We start from the raw sequence: 23424 nt of genomic DNA on the forward strand, positions 1-23424 counted from the left end.
CCACAACTGGGGCACTGTGGCCAATTTTACACTGCCATTTATAAAAACATCTGCAGTGTGCAGCACAGTGAAGCTGGGGGTCTTTAAAACACATGCTACAGGCTGGCTTTGTTACATGATCAGATGCTGAAGAGTTTATGAATTTCAGCAAGGTAGCACTTCTCTTACAAGTTTTGAAAAAGTGGAAGTTGTTGAAGAAACTGAAGAACTTTCACTACAAGTTTTATTTCCCCCTGCCTCCCAACTTTTACCTTTGTCATTTAGGTTAAAATATTTCCTATTTAAGAGAAATAAACAGTGATGCAGTTATCACTACAAAGAACACACGAGGAGAGTATGGATTTTGCAGAACTAACTCATGCCCGAGAGACAGGCATGATTGCAGCCAAGGACAGCCTCTCAATAGCTTAAAGACTGTATGATTAAGATGAACATACAGGGCCTCAATAACTCTGATGAGCTTCAGGAATTGTAAGCTGATTATTCCACTGTGAAAATAAAATAGCAATTAGCTTTTATTTCAGCGGTCCTTTTCCTAAATTTGGGCTTCAGAACAATTTCATCTATCACAAGAACATTTAAACTATTTTTGAACACAAATGTTTTCCTAGAACTGCCAGAATTTAAAAGCTGACACGCTTAGAAAATGAAGAAACCTGATGTGACATTTTAAACATTTCAATAGTTACCAATTTATTTTTATAAAAAATTGTAGCAATGTAGAATACAGCAATATTTTCTGGTTCCACGCACGCAAGTTGTGAACATTCCAAGCAATGTGTACACTTTGGAAGGAGACTAGACAAGAGAATTGACCAAAATGTTACTGAACATAGGAAGATTTTTTTAAAAAGGCTAAAAATTAGATATCAATAGTGTCTTCTTAATATTGCTTTCGTTACTGAAGACTAAAAAAAACACTTGACTTTACAGAGAGGGGTAAAAATGCGTTGGGGGGAAAGAAAAAAAGGCTGCTACAACAGTGCCATACAGTCAAAAAAAAAATCATACTTCAATATTTGCATACTTGATAGCAGCATTCTCCCACTGAACCATATGAAACTACAGGAAGAAAACATCAAAGCAAACAAACAAAAAGGCAGTTATCCATCAGTATTCAAAAACCTAGAATGAAGTCACTAAGTAGATGAACACTTAATGAGGATTAATCAATATCTACATTCTTAGCTGTTTCCAACTCTGTTCCAATAGAAACGTGAAGTTGAGTGTCAGCTTTGCGCATTTTATTTTTGGCCTACTTGAGTTTTTTCCAGTTCATAATTCACTGCATGCTTGGAATAGAGGGTCATTATAAATCCTTCTACACAATGAACTTTTAAGTAGACAGCTGAAAATAAAATGTACTACTTGTAAACACACAAAAAAATACAAGCTTTTATTTTTCAAGTGAGCAGTGGTTCCAGATGGATTATCTTCGGTATCTACCTCTTTCACCTCTGTCTCTGTCCCGGTCACAAATCCGCTCTCTCTCCCTTTCCCGATCACGGCCTCTGTCGCGTTCTCTGTCTCTTCTATTATCTCTAGGACGGTCCCGTTCCCGCTCCCGGTCCCTCTCCCGAGGTCTGCTTCTCCGACCACTGACAACTGCTTGTGTGCGGCGAAGAAAGTCATCTACTCTCATGTCATAGTCGTGCTGTGATGAAAGGATAGCTCCATTTACTTTCTTTCCCAGATTAAAATTCCCTCCCTTATTCATACAGCTGGCTGTAACCTTTCAGAAAGCCCAGTATTTAGAAAAAAACAACCAAACCAACGCCAAGTGTCCAGCATCCATGTGCAGAAGCTGGGGTTCGAATGTCATACTAGCAAGAGACCTGAAAGGTAAGCAGCCTTCTAAGCCAGCTAACAGAAATTTAACAATCCACCCAGTTTTCTGATGTTGCCTGTAAAAAGTTGTAAAACACAAACTTCTGCTGATAAACTGATTTGGTGTGCATGAGCACAAGCAATGTTACAGACAAGTCCTTACTCAAACTGGGCTTCAGCATGAAAACATTCAGAGCTGGATAGCTGGATACTAATTTAAACACACCTCAGTTTAAGAGTTTGAAAATTTTGTGCTTCTACCTCACCTGGAAGAGAAAGGCTGGAAGTGTGCTGTCAATCTAAAAAGCCGATCTTTCTAAGGTCATAAATATGCAGTTTATCATAGTCAACAAAGCTTCATCTGGACCCCAGGTTCCTATTCTGGCCTGCAGACTTGCACCTCCCTCTGTCTCTGTGGACACTTACTACTCGTTTGTCTCTGTATCTTGCTTCATGTGGTACAGGATGGTGTCCTGAGTATGGAGGGTGAGCTTGAGGTGGAGGTGCATGGTGCTGATAGTAAGGGTGGTGTGGTGGTTGCTCCATACCTGGATATGGTGGCTACAAGAAAGTTACAGGAAGTTTGTTGAGTGTTTCAAAGCAAACAAATGCACACAAGGCTGAGGGCTGGGAATTAAAAGCAGAGGTTACTTTCATTCAGATGGAAAACACAGCAACACAATCTGATCACAGCCTCCTAACTGAAGGGCAGACTACCTTCCATTAAGCTGGCATGCTTCATTATCTCTCTATCATTGCTTTTAGAAGTTTGGTCAACACACTCCCCAAAACCAAACACACCTTCCCTCCATATCTGCCTCAGTGTGATACTGTACATAAAACTTGTGCTACTTAATGTGGTGGGTTTGGTTTTTCAAACCTATGTGTAAGGAATGTGAATTCTATCCAAACCAAGCAGCTCTTACAGAACGAGTCTTTTCAATGTAATTTCTTTTATGTTTCTATTTTAAATTAAAAAAAATACTTTGCAAGTGAAATTGTTTAAAAAAAAATTGCTATTTGTCAAATAAGACATATTTTGGCTGATTTCTTCCATTTCTTCAATCAGCAAGGCCTTCCCTTCTCATATTACCAAAGCATCATTGCTTGCATTTTTGTTTCAAGGAAAGTAAGTGGAAGTGCTGGATTTTAGGATGACAACTTGGACAGCATGCAAAATGGGAAAGAGGGGAGGGGAAAAATGTTTCTGGAGGCCTAGCTGTATTTGAAAAATCATTTTTCTCCCCATCTGCCAACCTTGCTCACTTCCATCAGTTAGAACAAACCATAGTTGTGTTTCAGCTGAGAAAAATTAAGAGGCTATAGGAGCATCTCTGTATCTGTCACTGCAGTTTGCTCATTGCCAGTACACACAAGAGCCAGAAGACTCACAGTTCTGCAAAATCAGGCCAGACTTACTAAATATAACCAAAATACGTCGCTATAATGAGTATTCCTCCTGACACAATGGCAAAGCCACAGCTTGTAGAAGTGAACTATCAGTTAATTTCTATCTATGTAAATGCAAATATGTGCACTCGTATCTGCTCATCTGACTGGGAAAAAATTGCATTTCAGCGGAGGCTGTAATACAGGAAGACTTATTTTAATGATATTGTGCAGTACATTCTGCTATGTTCCTGCATGCTTCACTGCCATAGCCAAAAGCAAGCCACTGCACACCAGAGCACACCAGCCCACGAGTCTCTTCAACAAGTCCACCTGTTTGATGCATTTGCTGTTTGAGAGAACCAATTACTGTGAATGTGTAGCAGAATACAAATGTCATCACACACTCTTCTGTAAGCTAAAGAAGGATTTTGCTATTTCCTCAAAGTTGTAGAAACAAACCAAGGTAGAGTCCAGCTACCTTACTGCTTACTAGAATGCCAGACTACTGCTGACAGCAAAGCAAATTTTAAAATAACTGGTATTAGTATTTTTCCCCTAAAATTTTTACATAGTTACAGCAAAGATACATTTTAGGAAGACGGAAGATTTGAGTGCACACTGAATATGCCGGGCTCCCCTAGAGGGAAACAAAAAAAAAGCCATATTCTATGGAGAAAAATCGAATTCAACAAGACACAAACCATTCCTTGCCACGGTGGTGGTGGTCCCATGTTGTGGAATTCCCTCACGTAATCATTGTAGGACTAAAATGAAAGACAGTAATATTAAAATTTGTGATGAGTGTTCTTTGGAAGTGCAGAAAAGCTAAATATCAAAGTTCCCCAAAAATCTGCATGCACCAACTTACCCCATTTAAAAATACATCTCGTCGAACTCCTGAAAATCGTCTGTTGGGAATAAAAATTTGTACAACTAAATCCAATTTATCCATACAGACAAGTTACCAGGGCATAAAATGAGTAACATGAACACACCTTACCTGTCTACTTCAGGATATCTGGGATCCTTTATATACCCTGTTCGAACATCAAGCAGCATTAATTTAATTTCCATCTCAAATAACACTCTTAAAAATATACTCAACATAAAGTCTCATATTGTGCCAGCTATGAAATTTTGTCTACCCATTATTACCCTCACTTCTAAAATAACTCTCAAAAACTTTTAACTTCTTATAGACAGTTGAGACAAATAGTATAATGTAGTAACAAAAAAGTGGCCGAGATAAACCCACAGGAATTTGCACACAATACAAACAAATATGCAAGAGGATAACTGCAAATAAAGACTTGAAATTTGGTCAAATGAATTGGGAATGCCCATGAATTTGAAGAGTACTGTCTCTTGGCAGTTAGCATGTGGCTGTTACTAATTACTGTGTTATTTAGTAGAATGTGTTCATCTGGGCAACTCTTAAAGTTGATTTCTTAGTAAATTTTGGGTAAAATGCTACAGAGAAAATTAAAAACAACCTAAGAAGCACCTGGAAGAGCCCCACAGGGAAAAGAATTCTTGCAGCTTCAGTTAACCCCAGGAAGTTAACTTTAAAGAGCTCAGTAAAATGGTGCAAAACACCAGGCATGCCTGTGATAATAAAAATGCTTCTGAGCTTCCTTATTTAAAAAAAGTATTGTTCTGTTCTTTAAACAATGGTCTTAGAAAGACAGAAAGCAGCAACAACACTCTTCTTGGCATCAAAGAACACAGGCTTTGTAGACAAGCTGAACAGATAAAGGCAGAGATTTAGAAAATGTACCTCTGGAATAGTGGAATACTCTAACACCTGGGAAGCACAATTTGGTACAATAAAAGTGAAAGTTTCTTAACAGCTGCTTTCCGAAGAGAAAAAAACCAAAAAACTGCACTATGACCAGTGCTGTTTGCTGCATTACCATTGCAAACATTTCACTTTGGACAAAAAATGCAAAATGCAGTGAAACTTCTCCCTCACTTTCTCATGTCACACTTTGAAGAAAGTTCTCCCTGAGAACAAAACTGAATATCTACCGCCATCTCTAAACAGAGGCTGTTAGTTATCTCAGCTGACTTTCCCAGTTGCAAATTTCTGATAAACATTTTCATTTGATGACTGGCATCTTGACAGGTAGGTCAGACCAATTCTTGTGCCGTATTAACAAAGCACTTGAGAGGAACACTCACGACAATGAACACAATTCTTAGTCTCTTAGAAAAGGCTCATCATAGGTTAACTCAGCTTTCTCTCAAACCAGTGAAACAGTGTCACTGATGAGAAGTGCGTTAAACAACCAGTCAGCACTTGAGACAAGTCACATTTTTACAGCCCAATCATATCAATATTTTACATATCAATTAATGAGGATATGGTAAAAGAGAAAACACTTGTGAACTGGTGCACACAAATCTTCAGAGTAAGATATTAACCTGGTCTTTGGTGAAACTCAGGGGGATAGTCAATCCTTGGTTTCTTTCTGCTGTTATGAATATCATAATCTTCTGGTCGACGCCTACACAAATTAGATATCAAAGATTACACAAGGTTGCTTGGAGCATTCGTCATAGCATAGTTTGAGCTACCCAGGATCTCAATTTAATAATTTTGAATTTCATTTGCTTCAAAATATTCTACAGCTTTAAATCTGAACCGATAGAACAGCTGAAATACATACCCTCCACTGTTACTTTCTGTCTACAGGAATTTTGGTAGTTAAGGAAGAAACTCTACCCAATGGGACCTTCATATCAAACAAAAGGTAACAAGTTTGTCTAAACCAAACTCAAACTTAGACATTAACATCACAAATTTCACATTACATTTTCAAACAACCTATTGGAGAACAAAAAAGTTCACAGAACATTGCAGTCAGTGAACATGGAGACTGCTGCATTTGATAGCTATGGGGTGAAGAATTCTATGAAAGGTTTATTTCCATAGCATTTATAAATATTTATATTTATAAATAAAACTCTGCATGCTGTGTGAAAATACTTCTTTCACGGTAACTTTCCTAACTGCGTAGGCCAATAATATTATTTCTAATTTCTGTTCTAAGCAATTTATCAGCAATGCATTGGTGCATTTTACAGAGTTAAAGAGTGCTTAAGCTCCTAATAATTAAAATAATTAGAGCTCCTTTCTATACAAACAGCTCTTTGACAGAAGAGATATTAAGAACTTAGCTCTTTCTTATGAACTTACATTCCACTTGCTGTTATGTTTAATAAATAACTGAAAATGGGCTGCTAATTTTGCTCCACCAAGGTACATAAACATTAATGGGAGACTCCAATGCTAACATAACAGTGTTTCTAAACACAGAGCAGCTACAAATCTGTTCCCTTTCCCCCCACCCCAACAATATAATGCCTTATGACAAGACATTAACACTTTCTTAAATCACTTAATTACTGTGCAACTTGCTGAGTAATAAGATTTTAGATTAATTTCTCCCTCCCCCCTCTCCCCCCCGCTTCCCGACATCAGTCTTTAAAGCCCACCATACCCAGTTACTAAGCTTTTTAAAATGGAAGCAGATTCTTTACTGTAAGCAAAAAGCCCAAAAACCAAAGCAGTTGCATCTACAGCAAATTCAGATCAAAGAAAATAAAAGCTGTTGTAAAGAATAAACATACCGCTTTCTTGTAGTTTTGAGAGTGCATTTACGACCGGTATAAAATATGATAGAAACAGTTCATATAGTAGTCCAACTACTGACTTTAAGCTGTAAGCCACATACATAAATGGAGGCCCTGGCAGGCTTGAGAAGGTGTGGTGGTGTTATATGTATAGTTTGCAGTCCATTGCAAAACCTTCACTTGTATATACTTTATTGCACTGGAAACCTCTTAGCTTAACTCCAAAAGCCATCTTGGTGTTCAGTCCTTTAAAGCCAAAAATAGGGGGGCGCTGCCAGGTTTCCTCCTACCTACTCGTTACAGTGTCCTTTTTTTTTTAAGCTCAAGGAAATGGGGACTCTTGTTGGGGCTCTGTACCTACCACAGGATGTTTCCACAAACAGGAAACTTAACCAAAGGTTTCAGCCCAAACCATACATCAGTCTGTATGCAAAGTGGCTACCACGGGGAAAAGGTGTTTGGCAGAAGGGCTAATATCAGTTCTTTGCAAAGACTTCTCCAATTCTGTAACAAGTTATACCCCCTTTTTTCTGGAAAATGATGTTAAGTTCATATAGCAGTGATCAATAACCATGTCGATCCTCTAAAAATATTTAAAGTCCACAGGTACTGCCAGCATCTGGAAAGGTTGTATATACAGACACAGCAACAGCCATTCTTTTTGGTTTGTTGCCGGGTCTCCAAGGGCCACTTGATCCCTTTTGGAAAGAACCTACTGTTTTCAGAAGCTCAGCAAGATGTGTGAATTCAGTGGTTACATGTTAGAGAATATTTGGCAATGGGGTTAACACATCACGGTGACACAATTTGAAACAGTCCCAATAATGCTCCTCTTGAATATCAAAATAACTTAAATATTTTATCCTCAAAATGAGGCGGCATCTTCTGCAAAATTCTAAGTGATCCTTATAAAAGTCCCATATTTGATAAGGCTTATCCAGAGACACACCTGAAAGAAAAGGCTTTTACAAGATATTAACACATTTTTGGCATATAAATATTTCCTCCTCTCCATCTAGCCTGCTCATAATCAAGCCAAGCTTACCTACAACTAGCATTACATGTTGCATTAGCTCAATAAATGATCTAGTCTAAGCTAGAGACAGCACATTAAGAGCTTTTTTCTGCAAAAGCAAAGATCCCCATTTTCCTCTTGAAAAATGACAGACCAGGGAACCATGTGAAATCCTCAATGAAGCCACAAACTTGTCCATGCAGCTTGATTTGAGGATTTTCTCTCTTCTTTATCGCAGGGAAAGCTTTGACGAATCATATTCCTCCATCACGTTATTCTGATACATGTGCCTATTATCAGTCCAAAGAACGTTTCTAACCTTCCCACGTCCCGAACGGGGTCTCGACGGGATGGGCGTCCTCTTGATCGGGGCTGTGAGTGCATTCTTCTCTTGTGCCTCATTTTATGAATGACTTGATACAAGTCAATACTTTCATCAGGAGGGAAGAGAAGACAAAGTTGGGTTCCACATTCCGGCTCAATTTCCTAGAATTAGTTAGAAGTTCAGTAGTGGTTTATAAACTGAAGAATTGAAACTCTTCCCAAATACATTGACAACATACACTTAAAAAAAAAAAAGGACACTTTGAAGAGATTTCAGTATCACTAGAGACAGAGCAAAATTCACTTACATTACCTTTCACTCTAGGCACTATTTAGAATTTTCATAAAATAGTCCAACACCTGGGGTAACCATATCTTCCCATTAGACATACAGGCCACATCACTGTTTTGCTATAAAATCAGAGAACTGTTTTTCATCACAAAGAAAATGATTACCTATTACAGAAAGAAAAAGCGACAGACGTAGGAAAAAAATCCACCCCAGCTTCACACATAAAGCCATGGCCTGATGAAGTTGATTATTAGCATTCAAAATGAGATCTTTGTTGTATGATAGATAGGTCTAGGACAATACCAACTCAATGTCTGACATTGGTCAAAACAAGCAATTTGCATGTCCGTTAGGAAAGGAACACAAAACAAGAAAGTCATTATACCACACTGAAAGTTCATGTTCCATCCACACCTTAAATACTGGGTGCAGTTCTGACCCCTGCATCTCAAAAAACAGCACGACAGCAGAAATTAAAAAGCTTCAAAGTAGGGCACCAAGAGTAACTGAATGAGCACAACACTTCCTACATGCAATGACTGAGCACATCGTGTCTCTTGAGCCTAGACTAAAAGAGAAGTATGTGGGGTATGGGGAACAAGACGGATATAATGGGAACGTCAGACACCACAAGTTGCTTGGAGAGAGATCAACTTGCTGACTCCCTCTTCCAGTACAAGAACTTGGGGCCATCAAATGAAGCTAGCAAAAGGCAGGTGAGAATCAATCCAAACAAGCGCTTCTTCAACCTGGTGACTAGCAGGCCTGCGGAATGCCTTCCCAAATGATGTTGTAAAGGCAGAATTTCAATGTACACAAGGGTTATGCAAACGCAAATGGATGAATGACAACCACTTCAGGAAATAACCAGAGTTAAAAAGCAGGGAGAGCAAGCATCAGACAATGCTTGTCCAGAACCTAAAAGTACAGTAATCTTATGAAAAAAGATGAAGCCTGTGTCTAGACTGGAAATCTACTGTGAAGAGGACAAAAAAATAAAAAATAAATTTCCTTAACCAAAAGTTAATTGAGATACTTTTTTTTTTAAATTCACACTAAACTAAAAACAAGAGCAGTACTACTGTTTTACTTCTGCTACACAACAAAGCAAATGTATATATGGGCAAAACAATGCAGTACAGAGTTGACATTTTTCATACAATATGGGGATTATACAACTCTCACCTTGTCTTAAGAAAGCAAAACCTGTTATTTTACCCAAGTCCTGGTTACTTGATGACAGCAGCTACACACTTGCACTGATACATCTGACAAGACAAAGAGCCACCTCACTTAAAATTTGGTTAGCATGTACTTTTTAATGGGATTTTATATCCTAAGAATAGTTTATATAAAAAAATGCAATGCCGAGCACAGCTGGAAACACTAGAACTTGTTCTTAGAAACTGTTGCTATATGGTTTGCACACCACTCAAGGCAAGGCACATTACATTTCAAATCCAAAATATCACATAGGTTTGAAGCAAACACTCTTCATCACAAAGATGGCAATAGAACTGGCACCACATTATTTTCTTTTTCCTTCTTTCACCACAGCATTAGATACAAGCAGAGTGTCTTTGCTACAGCACTCTACTGCACAAGATCTAAAACATTCTCAATCTCCTGCACATATAAAGCTGAAAGCAAGCACTAGAAAAAAGTTATATAAAAAAGTAATAATTGACAAACCTGTCCATCGCGTCCAATCTTTACTGGCTTATGTTCATTCCAAGGATTGGTCAGGTGAGCAGACTTAGTGAACGGCAATTCCCGCCTAAATAGGCAAGTGGCACCATTTATAGTTTTGTCTCCGTTTTTCATAGATTTAAAAATGCATACAGTAGGATATTACATACAAAATAATCTTGTTATCCTTTGTACTGTTATGTCTCTGAACATAGTCTTAGGTATTATGTATCGGTAACTGAAGATTTCACTTTGACTTCTTCCAATATTAACTAATATACTTCATACTATGACAGGCTACCTTTTTCAAGAAAACTGTGTTTGGTTTTGTGCTTGATTATTATCTCACCATCTGAATACACTGACCAGTCTCTATGTGATGTGGTAGCTCATAGTACCTACTGAAATAAATCCCTGAGCATCTGACTTAACTATAAAGCTAGAACTCCTCTGCGCTGGAAGCGGGAATCAACAGCTTCCAGAGGACCCTTCCAACCTAGATTTTTCCCAAATTAGAAGTCTCACTTTTCCTGTGTTTAGTCTTTCTGGCAGTCCAAAGTGCTTGTACAACCATGCAATGTATTTCACAGGACTGCTGTATCTTTTTTTCCTTAAGAGAGTTTTAAAACTTTTTCTGTGAGAACATACTCGGTTAAGTCAATGACCATACTGCTCACAACCTACACATTATGCAGAATATCTGTACTATTTCATATGGTATTTTAAAACAGTAGTGTTTTCTTTATTCAGTTAGATCGAGACAGATTTCTCCTTAAAGGATTTTTTTCCCTTTTATCCACAGCTGTCTGTTCAAGTGCTTTTACTCAAACACTTCAGAATTCAGTTTGCTGGTTTTAGTGCAAAAGATCAGTGAAGGAATGCAATCAAATATTTAAGATTATTAAATTAACTGTCTACCTTAAAAAAATATATATTCTTTCTACAATGCATTGTCTGTATTAAAAAAAAACAAATATACTTTCCATGGTGATGTCAGGTACAGACCTGAGTCCCAAAGTGAGTAACATGGAGGCATGGTTTTGGGGAGACTGGAGGACACATCTCTGGTCGAGTTGACTTTCAGAAGGATGTGGTCAGTACTCAAGTGAGTAACATGCAGAAGTGGTAATATAATGCCTTGTTACTAACAGCAACATAAATGAACAATTATGTACCTGCAAATCCAGTCAATTTTAAAGACACCTCCCAACATTTTTGCATTCATTCCTGCAGGCAGCACCCAGTGTATAGGAGATCCTCCATGATGGGACTCTGAAGACAATCTTGCAAACCCTAAAGGATTTCATATGAATTGTAACAAAGATACAACAGAAAAGCTATTGCACATAAAACTCACTTTCACTTACCTTGATAACAGCTCACTTTCCCTTACCTTGGAATTTGCCACTCTCTCTTACAGAAAATATCAAAATAACACTCCTTGCTGATCTAAATGCAGTATTAAGCTTCTTTTCGTTCACTGGAAGTGTTGACCATACTCCCTAAAACAGAACAACATCCACCCCACCACCAAAACATTAAGAGGTCATCTCAAGTGATTTAGCTAACAGAAACATACAGTGCAGATGAGGAAAACAAGGCCAAAATACTTTACTGGAATAGAAGAAAATGGAAAGGGAAAGGTACTGCTAAATTAATTTCCTTCAGGAAATATTTTTAGCCTGCTTTGTGCTAAAGCTTTTAAACCAAAATATTTTCAATCTTTTTTTGCTTTTAGACCATCTATGTTTGCATTGCAATTATAATGATGGACAGATACGTAAAAAGTACTAAAGACAAAGGGTTTTTGGTTTTTTTAAGTGACTTTGGGAGTTCATGTATTATACAACACAAATAATGAAAAACCAGCAGCACATATACTTAAAGGTGGGCAAGTAGACTTCAGTATAGTATTGCAGATTTGCTGAGGACAGTTTGCAGACTTTCCAAAACTCTTTCAGTGAAAGGCCAGCAACATGCAAGACACCAAAGTAACAGTTTAAATTCACAAGAAACTCAAACCACTTAGGTCAGCCTTCCACATCTCCAGGTATTAACTACTACCTTTTCCCTTTCATCAGCCATTATGAAGCCATGCACAGTAAACCCTAATCTGTTTTAAGGAACCAACTGAGCTGAGATACAGAATACCAGTTTACTGATTTACTCCTCAGTCCATTCTCTGGGCAAACAAACTTGAGCCTCAGAATAGGATCTAGGGTCTACCAAATATTTTCTTCCCCTTACTTTTTTTAGTGAAGGTATATATACATGTTCTACTCCAAACTTAGATCAATGTGTGATTGACTCTCGTAATTCACTAGAGTCAGCAGAGAACTATTTGATTTTTTTACTAGCTCTCAGTCAGGTTCCATGGCTTTAGGCTGCTTGTAAAGCTGTTCTGTGAACTTGAACAACTCATTATATTGGCACCACAACAGTAAATTTCATGGAAGTGCAGAGGGAAAGCACTGATTTCTATACACTGAGAGACAAAATACCCACTCCAGTAACTTTAGGAACTACTGCAACCCTAAGCATGGAGGAGGCCCAAAAAGTTTATACTCCTTTACAGAGCTAAAGCAAAAACCAGTCACAATGGTGTTCACTGCACAGATCAGACTTGAAGGTGGGGGCAGAGGTGTGAGCCAAATGTGTCCAGGGATTTTGAGACTTATTTATTCATTTTAATGCTATCCTATTTTAGAAAATCTTCATTAATAGAAACACCTATTCTGTGTACACTGTGTAACAGTAAATAAGGTATTTCTTTTGGAAGGTGTTCCAAAGTTGTTCCATGCTAATAAAAAACCCACCAGAGTGGCCTAGTGCAGTGGACACCTAGTGCAACTCCTCAACAGCTGAATCCAGTGCTCTGAAATCCCTCTCCAAGAACTCAATCTGATGCCTCAAGATTTTTTATATTTTTTTAGATTTTAATATAGCTATATAGTTTCTCACTCTAAAGGTAACAGTTAAAAGTTTCTAAACTCCTTTCTCACAGTTTGTGCCACATTCTTGATATTCTGTTTAACAGTCTTTTCAAGGACGAGATTTTAGCAAGGACATCTTGTTTGGGACACATGCACCTGGACTGGAATAGTAAGATATATAACAGTCAAAACTAGATAGAGCACCCAGAACCCTTGGAGGAGCTCCAACAGGGCAGTTCTGAGGGTGGTATCAAGGGCAAATGGTTTTCAGTCTGGATGTACCCATTAGATATGGTAATTAGGTAAAGCTTTACAATTATGAGACTTTTGTGCTGGTGTGTGCACTTCCGTATTGTGGCACCTGACAGTGCTTTCATTGAAGAACTGTTCTCTACTTTATCTATACTAGTATTGTTAGGAAAGGGTTTTTTTCCTCCATTTTAGGCAACACCAGCAGCAGTGCCAGGCCTACACCGCCACAGTAAAGCTTCAGATCCCTGAATCAACTGAGAAAAATTGCTTTGACAGCATTAGCTGAAAGCCAAAACAACCTTCTGAACCTCCTCACACTACAGAAATACAAAGAGATGTGCTGATGAAAGGGAGAAAATACCATCCCATCATTCCCAATGGAGGCTGGCTTAGGATATTATCAAACAGACCTTGAGGCCTCTTTTTAACCCTACTCTTAACAAGATAAATGACTGATGCTACAGAAACTTTTCTAGGTTACAGTGGAAGCAGAAGAACCAGGGTGCAGTAGCTTTTATCCCTACATCTACTGAGATTTGAGTGATGCAGAAAAGAACTCATCTATCTACATGTTGCTGTAAGGTGGGTGGGAACAAAATGATCAGTTTGAAGAAAATTCAACATACCTTTGCTTTAGCAAGTGATACATTTTCATGGTTATTACTTTTGATGAGAAAGAATCTTGCATCTTGGAGAATGTATTTAAGTTTACTTGTTTGGTCTGAAAAAAACAAAGTATCAAATAAGAAGAAGTGTAAATGCTTAGTAATCAAGCATGTTGCTTTGAGTGTAAATACTTGTTTGCTTTCTTCAAAATACAAAGTACCCCACCCAGTTCCTACCTATGTATTATCAGTCAGCCACCCAACTTGAAGTCTAAGCTGTAGAGCACACAATGCCAGAGGAAACCAAAACAAAAATAAAACTTAGATATCCAGGTAAAGAAAAGAATAAAATCAGCATGATTCAATGATGTTCCGATATACAGGACTTATTTCCTTACTTAAGAATCTTTTAGATAAATACCGGGTAACACTCGCAACAAGCACAAGTTGTCCAATACAGAAAGCTGAAATGTTCCTCTTTTCAGATTTAAGCACTTTCATTTTCAATTTGCTGCATCTGCAAGTGGCAAAGTGACCGAACTTTTTGCATATCACTTTCAACACATGCAAAAGTAGCTCAAGATGCACTTATCATGCTCAGAAGAATTACGTGCTCAAACTGATTTATATCGGAACATCACCACTTACAGGAAATTTCATCAACAGAGACAATGGCTTGCTATGGGGCATGCATTAAAAATTCAAATTTAAATGATACCTTTTTGGACAGCACGAACGGAAGATGATAATTTCTCATGCTTCTTTTCTGAACCTGTGTTTAGCCAAAGTACATTTGTTCAGATTGAGCCTTAATAGAGATAATATACAATTTCTACAGCCTTGTCACATACAATTTTCATTCATGACAAATTATGCTTTCTGGCGCGCACCCACACACACAAAAAATACTATTCAATGTGCACGAGTGTTTTGTTTTGGTTTTTTTGGTTTTGTTTTTGGGTTGTTTGGTTTGGGATTGGTTTTTAAAATAGTATTTGAACAATTTCCTACTCAGAAAACTAGTCACTGAATCATCATCTTCCAAGTTAAAAAAAAAAAGTGAAAATTCCACTTAAGCAACAGAATAGCATTAAAGTAACAAGAAAGCCTACTTCCCCCCGAAGATATCCACACACAACATGCCAGAAGTAAATACCAAATTATACAAAGCTACATACCCCATAAACCTCTACAGCCAGTTACATTTATTTTAGATTATACATTAAGATTTGATGAAAGTCACAATGACAAGTAATAAAAGGAAAGAATACCTGCATATGATTCTGATGCAGAACTTCCACTTCTGTCAAAAACAATTGGAGAGATACCTCTAGCTCTCTTCCTCTCCTTCTTTTTCTCATCTAAAAAGAAACCATAACAAATAAAAGCAACATTTTAAACAGAAAGTGGTAGGCAAAATTGAGATTAAAAAGTACTGAGACAGGAAAACAGTCTCAGTAGAAGTGAAGTGTTTGGGTGGCACATTAAAATTGTGGTTGTTGCTGCAAAACTACCATGCACAAAAGAAGCAAGTGCTAATTACTCAAGCTTTTCATTCACAAAAGATGAACACCACAAAACTAGTAATTCTATGCAATGTTTAGAGACCAATTTTATCTCCTAGGTATTTTAGTAAGGGTGGGTTAGCTTTCCTCTCCAGCCTTCACCCAAATGTGCCACAAACTGTGTCGCAATAGTGATATGGTCTCCTTTGCTCAGACCACAGCAAAATGGCAAGCGATAGGAAAACAAAACACTGTGGCACACAGGCAATTATTTCCACTCTTAAAAAAGTGTTATACAGAGATTTCTATAACAGTTGCTACAGCTTCACTTGTCTTTAGGTTACACCTTGCTGTTCTCTTAATTCCAAACAGCAGAGCTTAGCTAAAAAAGGCAGCATGTTAAGCAGGATGACCACCTATGAAGACTTCAGACAAGAAGATACACAATAGGAATCTTAAAAGGATTGCAAGCTGCTTTCCTAGAAAAAGCAAACAAGGAACAGCCAAACCCAAAAGTATTTATGTCATTAGCACTTCATAACTCTTAAGTCAGGACGTCAGGACCAGTCATATTATACAAATATGAACCATTTGTTTCTAGTTTCTGCTTAAAACATTTCTTTCGTTCTAAATTTGTCCTAATAGCTAATCATTTCAGCTTAGATTTAGATTTCCTGCACTGAAGGCAGTCACTATTTAAGATTCAACTATACTTCTGCAGGGAGATGGTGTTTTTATTACACCAGTATACCTGGTCACTTACCCACATGAATACCAAACAACACCAATTTACAATGAATCGTGTGGGAAGCTAAGCCACTAGATACTGAAGAAAATACTAATCTTATGTTTCAAAACATTGAATAGCGAGGCCAGGGTAGTGAAAACCACCATAAATTCTCAATACCGTAATCCAGATATTCACAAGTTTTGATATAAGAAAATAGCACTTTCCAGTGCACTTTTTCCTTGCCTGTATTTCATAATTGACATCTTACTGCTTTGTGCTACCATGGCTTACTTTTGACATGGTCAGGAGGTGGTTATTTTTGAAAGCAGCCAAACTTCCAATGGCACAGGATTTCAGGTTAGCATGCATGACACTGCCTACCTGATGCATCTGAACCAGAGCCAGATCTGACTGACCCATCGGTGAAAGAGGCAGATTCAGACTCAGAATCGCTGGCTTCACTCCGTGTGTCATAGTCATTTCCTTCCTTCTGATCTCTCTCATCCTGTTCATACTCTTCTTCATCTTCCTCTCCATCTTCTTCTACCTCTTCATCCTCCTCCCCTTCATCATCTTCCTCCTCTTCCATTCCTTCCTCCTCATTCTCTGTATTGCCTTGTTCAGAGGAACCACTACTGCCAGTCTCGTGATCTGAACAATATTCCTCAGAGTTCACCTCTTCTTTAGAAGAATGGCTAGATCTGCTTGGTCTTCTATTCACATCATGCCTGATTCTCTGATGTTTAAAGAAAAAGTGAATCAGCAGTCATACAACATTGTCAGGATGCACACACAGTCCTAAGAGAACGTGCCTTATAAAAGTCTCATAAAATTGCTTTATTTATAAGGCAGCAAGAATATTTAATACCTCTGAACCATCCGGTGTAGAAGACTTTGCCCTTCTGTCAATATCCCTCTTCCTCAAGCAGGTTTTTTCTGGTTGTCCTTTGTAAGGTTCTCTGGAACTGCTTATCATGCGCATCTTTCGATCAACATCTGGGCGCTTGTTTCTATCAGACCTCTGATACTCCTCATTCTTGTATTCAGATACTGGTTTTCCTTTCGTACTCACTATTCTCTTGTTATTGCTAACTGATGAACTAGGAGGCTTTGGCATCATTTGCCTTGATGAATGCACAGAAGGTTTTTGCCTCTTGCTTTCAGCGTTTTCCATCCTGTCAGTTTTTCTTTTTGATCCTTAAAGAGAAAGAAATATCAAGTTCAGTGTAACTTCCTGTATCAAAACAAGAACTGTGCAGAGGCTCCTACTTTCCCTGTTATAGGTAATTCCCCTGCTGCAGTCATAGCATCTCCCAGTTGTAAGCTTTGCAGCAACACTCAAAACTGCTTCTCATGAACAGCTCATGTTCCAAAACAGGTATTTTTCTTTATAAGAGCAGTGCTTTAGGCTTTGGAAGGTTTTTGTAAATTTTATATTTGGGAATTATAAATTAAATGATTATGGGATTGGCCTGAAGCCAAATCAACGACGTTGCTGGAACCAACCTTGCTACACCACTTCCACCTCAATTCATGAAATCAAAAAGGACAGTCACTTTCTAACAGCAAATGAATTCAAAACAAGTCAGATTCAGCAACTGCTTTTGAGACAAAAGGAAACAGAGTTGACTGTTTGCTTGGAAGATCAGATGACAAAGTGTTGTAGTTTGGAATTATTATGTAAATTTTCTCCCCTGCCACTAACTGCCCATGCCAGTAGTTAACAAAAAAGTAGTTAACTGCTGATCACTTGGGTGGGGGCAGGTTTGTCTCTTTTGTTCCTGGGGACTACACACGGCTGGGAGTTGTGTGTGTGCCGGGTTGAGGAGAGGCCGGGTCGCTGCTGCTGCCTGCCCCGGAACTGCTTCTGGCTGCTCGTGTTTCTGCCTCTTGGACAAAGAACACAGGGGGAAGAGACAGAGTTCATCTGAGAGCTCACCACTCGTCTGTCTCGGTGGAGAGGGACTGGAAACTCACTCCGCAGCCAGCTGGGCTGTGATACTGACACTGCCTAAGTATAACTTTTCTCCCGGAGGAAAACCTGCTGGGTTTTGTTGTTGTTTTGTTTGTTTTTCCTCTGTGGTGTTGGGGAAGTGGTTTGCTTTAGTCTGTTTATAGTTATATATATATATATCTATATATGTAGGTATAGGTATATTTATAGCAGTTAGGGACAGTTATCCTTCTTGTATTAAAATTTCTTTTTCTTAAATTTGATAAAGAGTGGCATGATTATTGTGGAGAAGGCCCCCTCCCCCCACTTGTGGGTAAACATTTTGGTTTTTTCCCCTCAAACCAAGACACAAACCAGATGTCCATGAAATAAAGGCTTTTGGAAGTCTTTCAGTCCTTGATTAAGGTTATAAAATCCGCTACTTCAAAGACTTTCACTATAATGAGACAGACGCTACTTATCATTTATGTTCCTGCCGGACATTCACTACCAAAGTCATCACCTACCCTTTTTCTCACTTTTATCTTGCTCACTATCAGGGTTATACAACTCATCATCTTGGTCAGGAGCATCAGTCAAAATGTCATCCAGAACATTCAGTTCACCATCTGAAAATACACACAAAAAAGTCAAAAACAACTATAAAAAGTCTGGATATGTAAACTACAGAACTAGTATTTACAAACCCAAGCATTTCCTTTAGGGTTACAGACCTGCCACAAAGTAAAAATTAGTGTCTTCTTGACTTATTTCCACAAGTTCAGGTGAAAGGAGAAAGCAAAGCAAATAAAAGAAATAAAATACATTACAGGAAGCATTTAGATCGCTGAATAAGGTCCAAGTTGGCTCCCTATGTCTCACAAGCTTTGCAGGAAAGCTGACCTACAAATGAAAGCTTAACATAAAAGCCTGTACCAAATTTAAGGAGGAGACTGGGAGATAGTCTGAGTACCACTAGTGAAGAGGAGGGACCATTAATTCTTCAAAATCCTGAAACTCGCACCTTCATTCATCAGGATCTCCCTTCGCAGCCCACTACTTTTGTTGTTATTGCTGTGTTAGGAGTGTGGGGTTTGTGTTCACTTACAAACAGAAAAAACAAACCAGGGCAACAACATCAAGAATACAAGCTAGGTCACCCCACTGAAGAAGGGGAAAGCAGTACTTACTTGCTGCATAATTAACTCTTGAGCTGTTCTGAACCCTCCACCCCCCCCAACTAATTCACCTTGATCAAAAGGACAAATGTTGAAAAAAATCCATGCTAGAAGCCGCCGATGACCACAGTTGGTCACACAACTTTCAGAATTTGTCACTGTCTCTGACTGTTTCACTTTGCCTGAAACCAAAGGGGACATACAGTGACTCTAGGAGAAGAAGGATTCACCAGCTTTACGGTAGCAGATCTATGTTTCAAGCACTTTAAAAAACAAGAGTGAACTAAGCTTAAGCAAAAAATAATACATATGGTACCAATTTTGGAATCTCCTATTTCTTCTCCTAACCCCCGAAATTCTTTGTTCTTTTCACTTTATGATCAATTCTACTTTCTGTGCTCAGGAAAAAGAAAGCAAACTCCAAGGATTCAGTTAGCTGACAGTATCTGAAGAAGACACAGGTAAGGACTCCTGTACCGGATGAAACTGAGGCAATGCAACAAATCACTTCCTCCAGTTTGGCACCTTGTCTATCTCAAAATCTTGAGTGAAGTCTCAAAAAAAGTTTTTTACAGCTTGATATTAAAAAAACCCCACAATCCACTTCATTTAAAAAGTTAGTATTATAATTGTTTCTCTACCATACACTATCAAATCTAAAGTCAGCATGTGTAACCTTCCTGCTAGCCCTTCTCCACATTTTCAGTGACAGGGAATTGATTCCTGAGGTCCCCAATTAGCACAGCTAATGCAAAGGAAGCAGTGCAGAGAGAGCTGGATCAAACCTTTCCTGGCAGTTCACAGATAGCAGGCGTTCAAACACAGCAAAAACTTCCATCGTAATTCTCCTGGGAACAGCCCATGGCTGTAGATACCTACATATCCACAGCAAACGTTCTCGCTGTTACTGATAAATGCAGGAAAGTCAGATTCATGGCTGTGCAACTGCTAAACACGGGCTGCAATCCCCTGGCTTGCATTGTGCTTCCCCACAGAAGACTGGGCAAGTCCACAGCACAGGACTTGTTTTACTCGATACTGATGAAAAAGAGGCACACTAGGATTAAAATACCATCCATCTTAGGTCACACGTATTGAACCTCAGATTTGTCTCCCTCTTGGTCAGACAGCAGCATACTTGAGTAAACTACATTTAACCCACTTCCTGCAGCAGCATTCAGAGGTGGTATAAGACTCCTGTATCAGTTGGTTCAAAAATAACAGAGAAGGAAAATTTAACAGAAAATGCAAGTCTGACATATACTCTCTGATAAATCTCTTCCAGGTTAGATGGGCCACATTTGTAGTTGAAACCTTAAAAAAGTACTCAAGAAACAAGAGCAGGATGAGCTTCCCCCATCCCCTTCTGTAGATCTGTCTACCTGATTTACTTGAAATCACATTTCTAGATTTGTTTAACAGCCTGGTTCATGTGTCTCACTTGCACTGGACATACTGCCAAACTGACTTCCACAAAACGATTCCTCTCACTGAACTACCACTGTTAGGGTTCAACCTGATGAACTAAATTATCTCAGAGAAGTATTAGGGGAAGCAGAAACAGAAAACCAGCAAGGGACCAAATGAGTCCTTTTTGTTACAGATACTCCCAAAAGGGCTTTCCTGCAGCTCATCTTTTGTTGGATCCTTCCATGAACAAATTTAACTCACCCAAACCAACAGGAAAGTAACCTGGGAGGCCATTTCTCCTCTACTGGCCACAAGTGTTAGATCTATTCACAAGAGGGTCCAAGCAAAAATCTGATTTAGTACACAGAGAAGGTAAGACCAAGTGATTTCAGACTTAACAGGTCTGCATATTCCTACATTTTTATAGCAACAAAATAGCATTTCTCTTCCAAAGGGTGCACTTACTGCAGAAATAACATTAGTTGCAAACAAATGTGCACCAACATCCGTAATTCAGTCAAAATAATCCCTTTTATAGGACAACTAATAAAAAGCAAATTAAAATGCAAAACAAAATATGTCATCTGCCACTCATGACTGGACTTCTGTCAGTGACTAAAAAAACACGAAGAAGAAAAAAAATTCAAGCCCAACTAATTGAATAACGATATGAATAGAAATTTATAGATGATAGCAGCAAACTCTTCAAATTCATTGCTCATCCACAGTGGCAGATCCGATCTCTTCCAACCCAACCTGATCATATGCTAATTCACCAGTTTTACAATAACACCTTTAAGGATCAAATACCAGCAATAATTTTATTTATCAGTTCTAACAAAATCTATTGGGAATTCTCTATGGGATATAGTTCCACAATAAATATTAGTGACAGTAAACCTTCACCACTCTGACAAAGTCATTGTATGGACATATACCCTTAAAAGTGTTATATGAAATGTATTGTCCACAGAAATCCAAAACCAACATAAACTACAAGACCATAGTGGTACTTTACCTTTTTAATAACTCTGCCCTTTGGTGGTTAGTGCAGATAGTGGCAATTTTGTACATCTAACATTTGGTTTTGCTTCTTAAATTGACTATTTGGTGAGGAGTGATTGATATAATCTCACATATAACACGTGGATCACTTCAGCTTCCGCGTACAGCAGCAGTCGGTTATAAGAGCTGTGATTATATTATTCCAGTGCAATTATTCCAGATTAATTAAATAATCCAGATTATTATTACAGAGTAATGACTCTGGAAACATCCGTTACCTTTAACTCGAATTTATTTACCCACAGTGCTCAGAAAACAGAGTGGACTGCAAAAAGCTAAATGACCGTTTCGACAACTGCCAAAATAATATTCCGATGCCAGGTTCTGCCTGCTAAAGTAATTACATCCCTCCACACAAAATCCTGCAAAAAGCAAGCCAACAAACACAAACGGGCCTAACGATGCAAGCAGAAAGAAAAAATGTAATAACAAAACAAATCTAGCAAACGCTTTCTGTGAGAAGATAACCAGCAGTAACTCGCTGTCGACAATGTCAAACTTACGGCCCAGGAACTTCGCGCTGTTGCCGCTGCTCGAGTCACCTTGGCCCGAGCCGGGACACGGCGGTACCGGGGCCTTGTCGCCCCCGGCCCGAGCGAGGCACAGGGAGCGCTCCCCGGGGAAAATCGCCCTCGGAGAGGCACTCCTGGCCCCGCCGCCCCTGCGCCCTCCGGGAGGAGACGGATATCTCCCGGCGTGAAGGCCCAGCACCAGCATCCAAGCCGGCCACGGGGAGAGGGGAAGGATCAGGCAGCGGGTCCCCTCCTAACTCGAGCTTTCCCACCTGCCCTGGGCCTAGCGACTGCCCCTGCTCCTGCCGCCTCGTACCTTTCTCCTCGCGGCTGTCCGCCGCCATCCCGCCGCCGCGACGAGCGCCTAAGATGGAGGCTCCCCCTTCCTGCACGTAGCGCTTCCCTCTTCCCACAGGGCGCCGCTTTGTTTACGCGCCGCGCGTCATCGCGCGCCGCAACGCGGCGCATGCGCCTCCCCACCAAAGAGGTGCTGAGGCCGCGCCCGCCATTTTAGTCCCTGGCGGTGCTCGGAGCTGCTTTCCCGCCGGGCTAGGGAAAGGGATGTGGGGGACGCGAGAGGCTTCTGCCCTCTTAAAAAAAAAAAAAAAGAAACCCCGACAAAACCAGCAAAAGAGGGAGGCCCGCGTTTCTCGGCGTCCCTGTGCTGTTGTGACAGCGGTGTGTAGCATCACGGAATGGGTCAGGGTGGAAGGGGCCACAGTGGGTCCAACCTCTCTGCCCGGGGATCATCCCAGAGCACAGGGCACAGGACTGTGTCCAGGCGGTTCCCTCCAGTGCTGGAGCCCTTCCTGAAGGCCCTGAGTGGGGCACAGTGAGCGTGGCTTCCCCTGCTGTTGGGCATTGCTGTTCCCTGGTTAACTTTTTTCACCCCTCCCTCGTTTTTTTCCTTCCCGTGGTCAAGAAAGTCCAGAGGAGGGCCACCAAATTGATCAGAGGGATGGAATACCTCTCCTATGAGGAAACATGTTGAGAACTGAGATTTTTTTTCAGTCTGGAAAATAGAAGGCTTCAGGCTGACTGAATTGTGGTCTTCCAGTATCTGGAGGGAGCCAACGAGAGGGATGAAGAGAGGTTTCTCACAGGAGCATGGAGAGATAGGACAAGG

The 23424-nt window shown here is 39.5% G+C and overlaps 1 protein-coding gene across 2 annotated transcripts; it reads right to left on the bottom strand.

Annotated features, from left to right (window-relative positions):
• Positions 1-642: 642 nt before the first annotated feature.
• Positions 643-22705, bottom strand: YTHDC1 (YTH N6-methyladenosine RNA binding protein C1). Of its 2 annotated transcripts, XM_071556029.1 has the most exons (17): positions 22615-22705; positions 18661-18762; positions 17069-17397; positions 16582-16936; positions 15237-15326; positions 14684-14737; positions 13987-14081; positions 11569-11677; positions 11351-11468; positions 10179-10263; positions 8190-8356; positions 5644-5726; positions 4220-4256; positions 4088-4127; positions 3921-3983; positions 2254-2388; positions 643-1654 (listed from the first exon to the last, which is right to left on the bottom strand). In XM_071556029.1, the coding sequence occupies exons 1-17, from the start codon at positions 22640-22642 to the stop codon at positions 1430-1432; spliced, it is 2115 nt and encodes a 704-aa protein (XP_071412130.1). In that variant the 5' UTR covers positions 22643-22705; the 3' UTR covers positions 643-1429. The 2 variants fall into 2 exon arrangements, with proteins under 2 accessions (XP_071412130.1, XP_071412132.1); XM_071556031.1 differs by lacking the exon at positions 14684-14737.
• Between the last annotated feature and the right edge of the window lie 719 nt (positions 22706-23424).

Source organism: Pithys albifrons, chromosome 5 (assembly GCF_047495875.1).
Source record: "Pithys albifrons albifrons isolate INPA30051 chromosome 5, PitAlb_v1, whole genome shotgun sequence".
Classification (NCBI taxonomy): domain Eukaryota; kingdom Metazoa; phylum Chordata; class Aves; order Passeriformes; family Thamnophilidae; genus Pithys; species Pithys albifrons.

Bases quoted from the DNA above. Each gene is read 5' to 3' on its own strand.
- YTHDC1 (XM_071556029.1), bottom strand. From the start codon at position 22,642: ATGGCGGCGGACAGCCGCGAGGAGAAAG. The intron at 14,738-15,236 runs GTATTCTTTCCT...GGCTAAACACAG, and splicing joins TGCATCAGAATCATATGCAG to GTTCAGAAAAGAAGCATGAG. The intron at 14,082-14,683 runs GTATCATTTAAA...TGTTTTTTTCAG, and splicing joins CGTTCGTGCTGTCCAAAAAG to ACCAAACAAGTAAACTTAAA.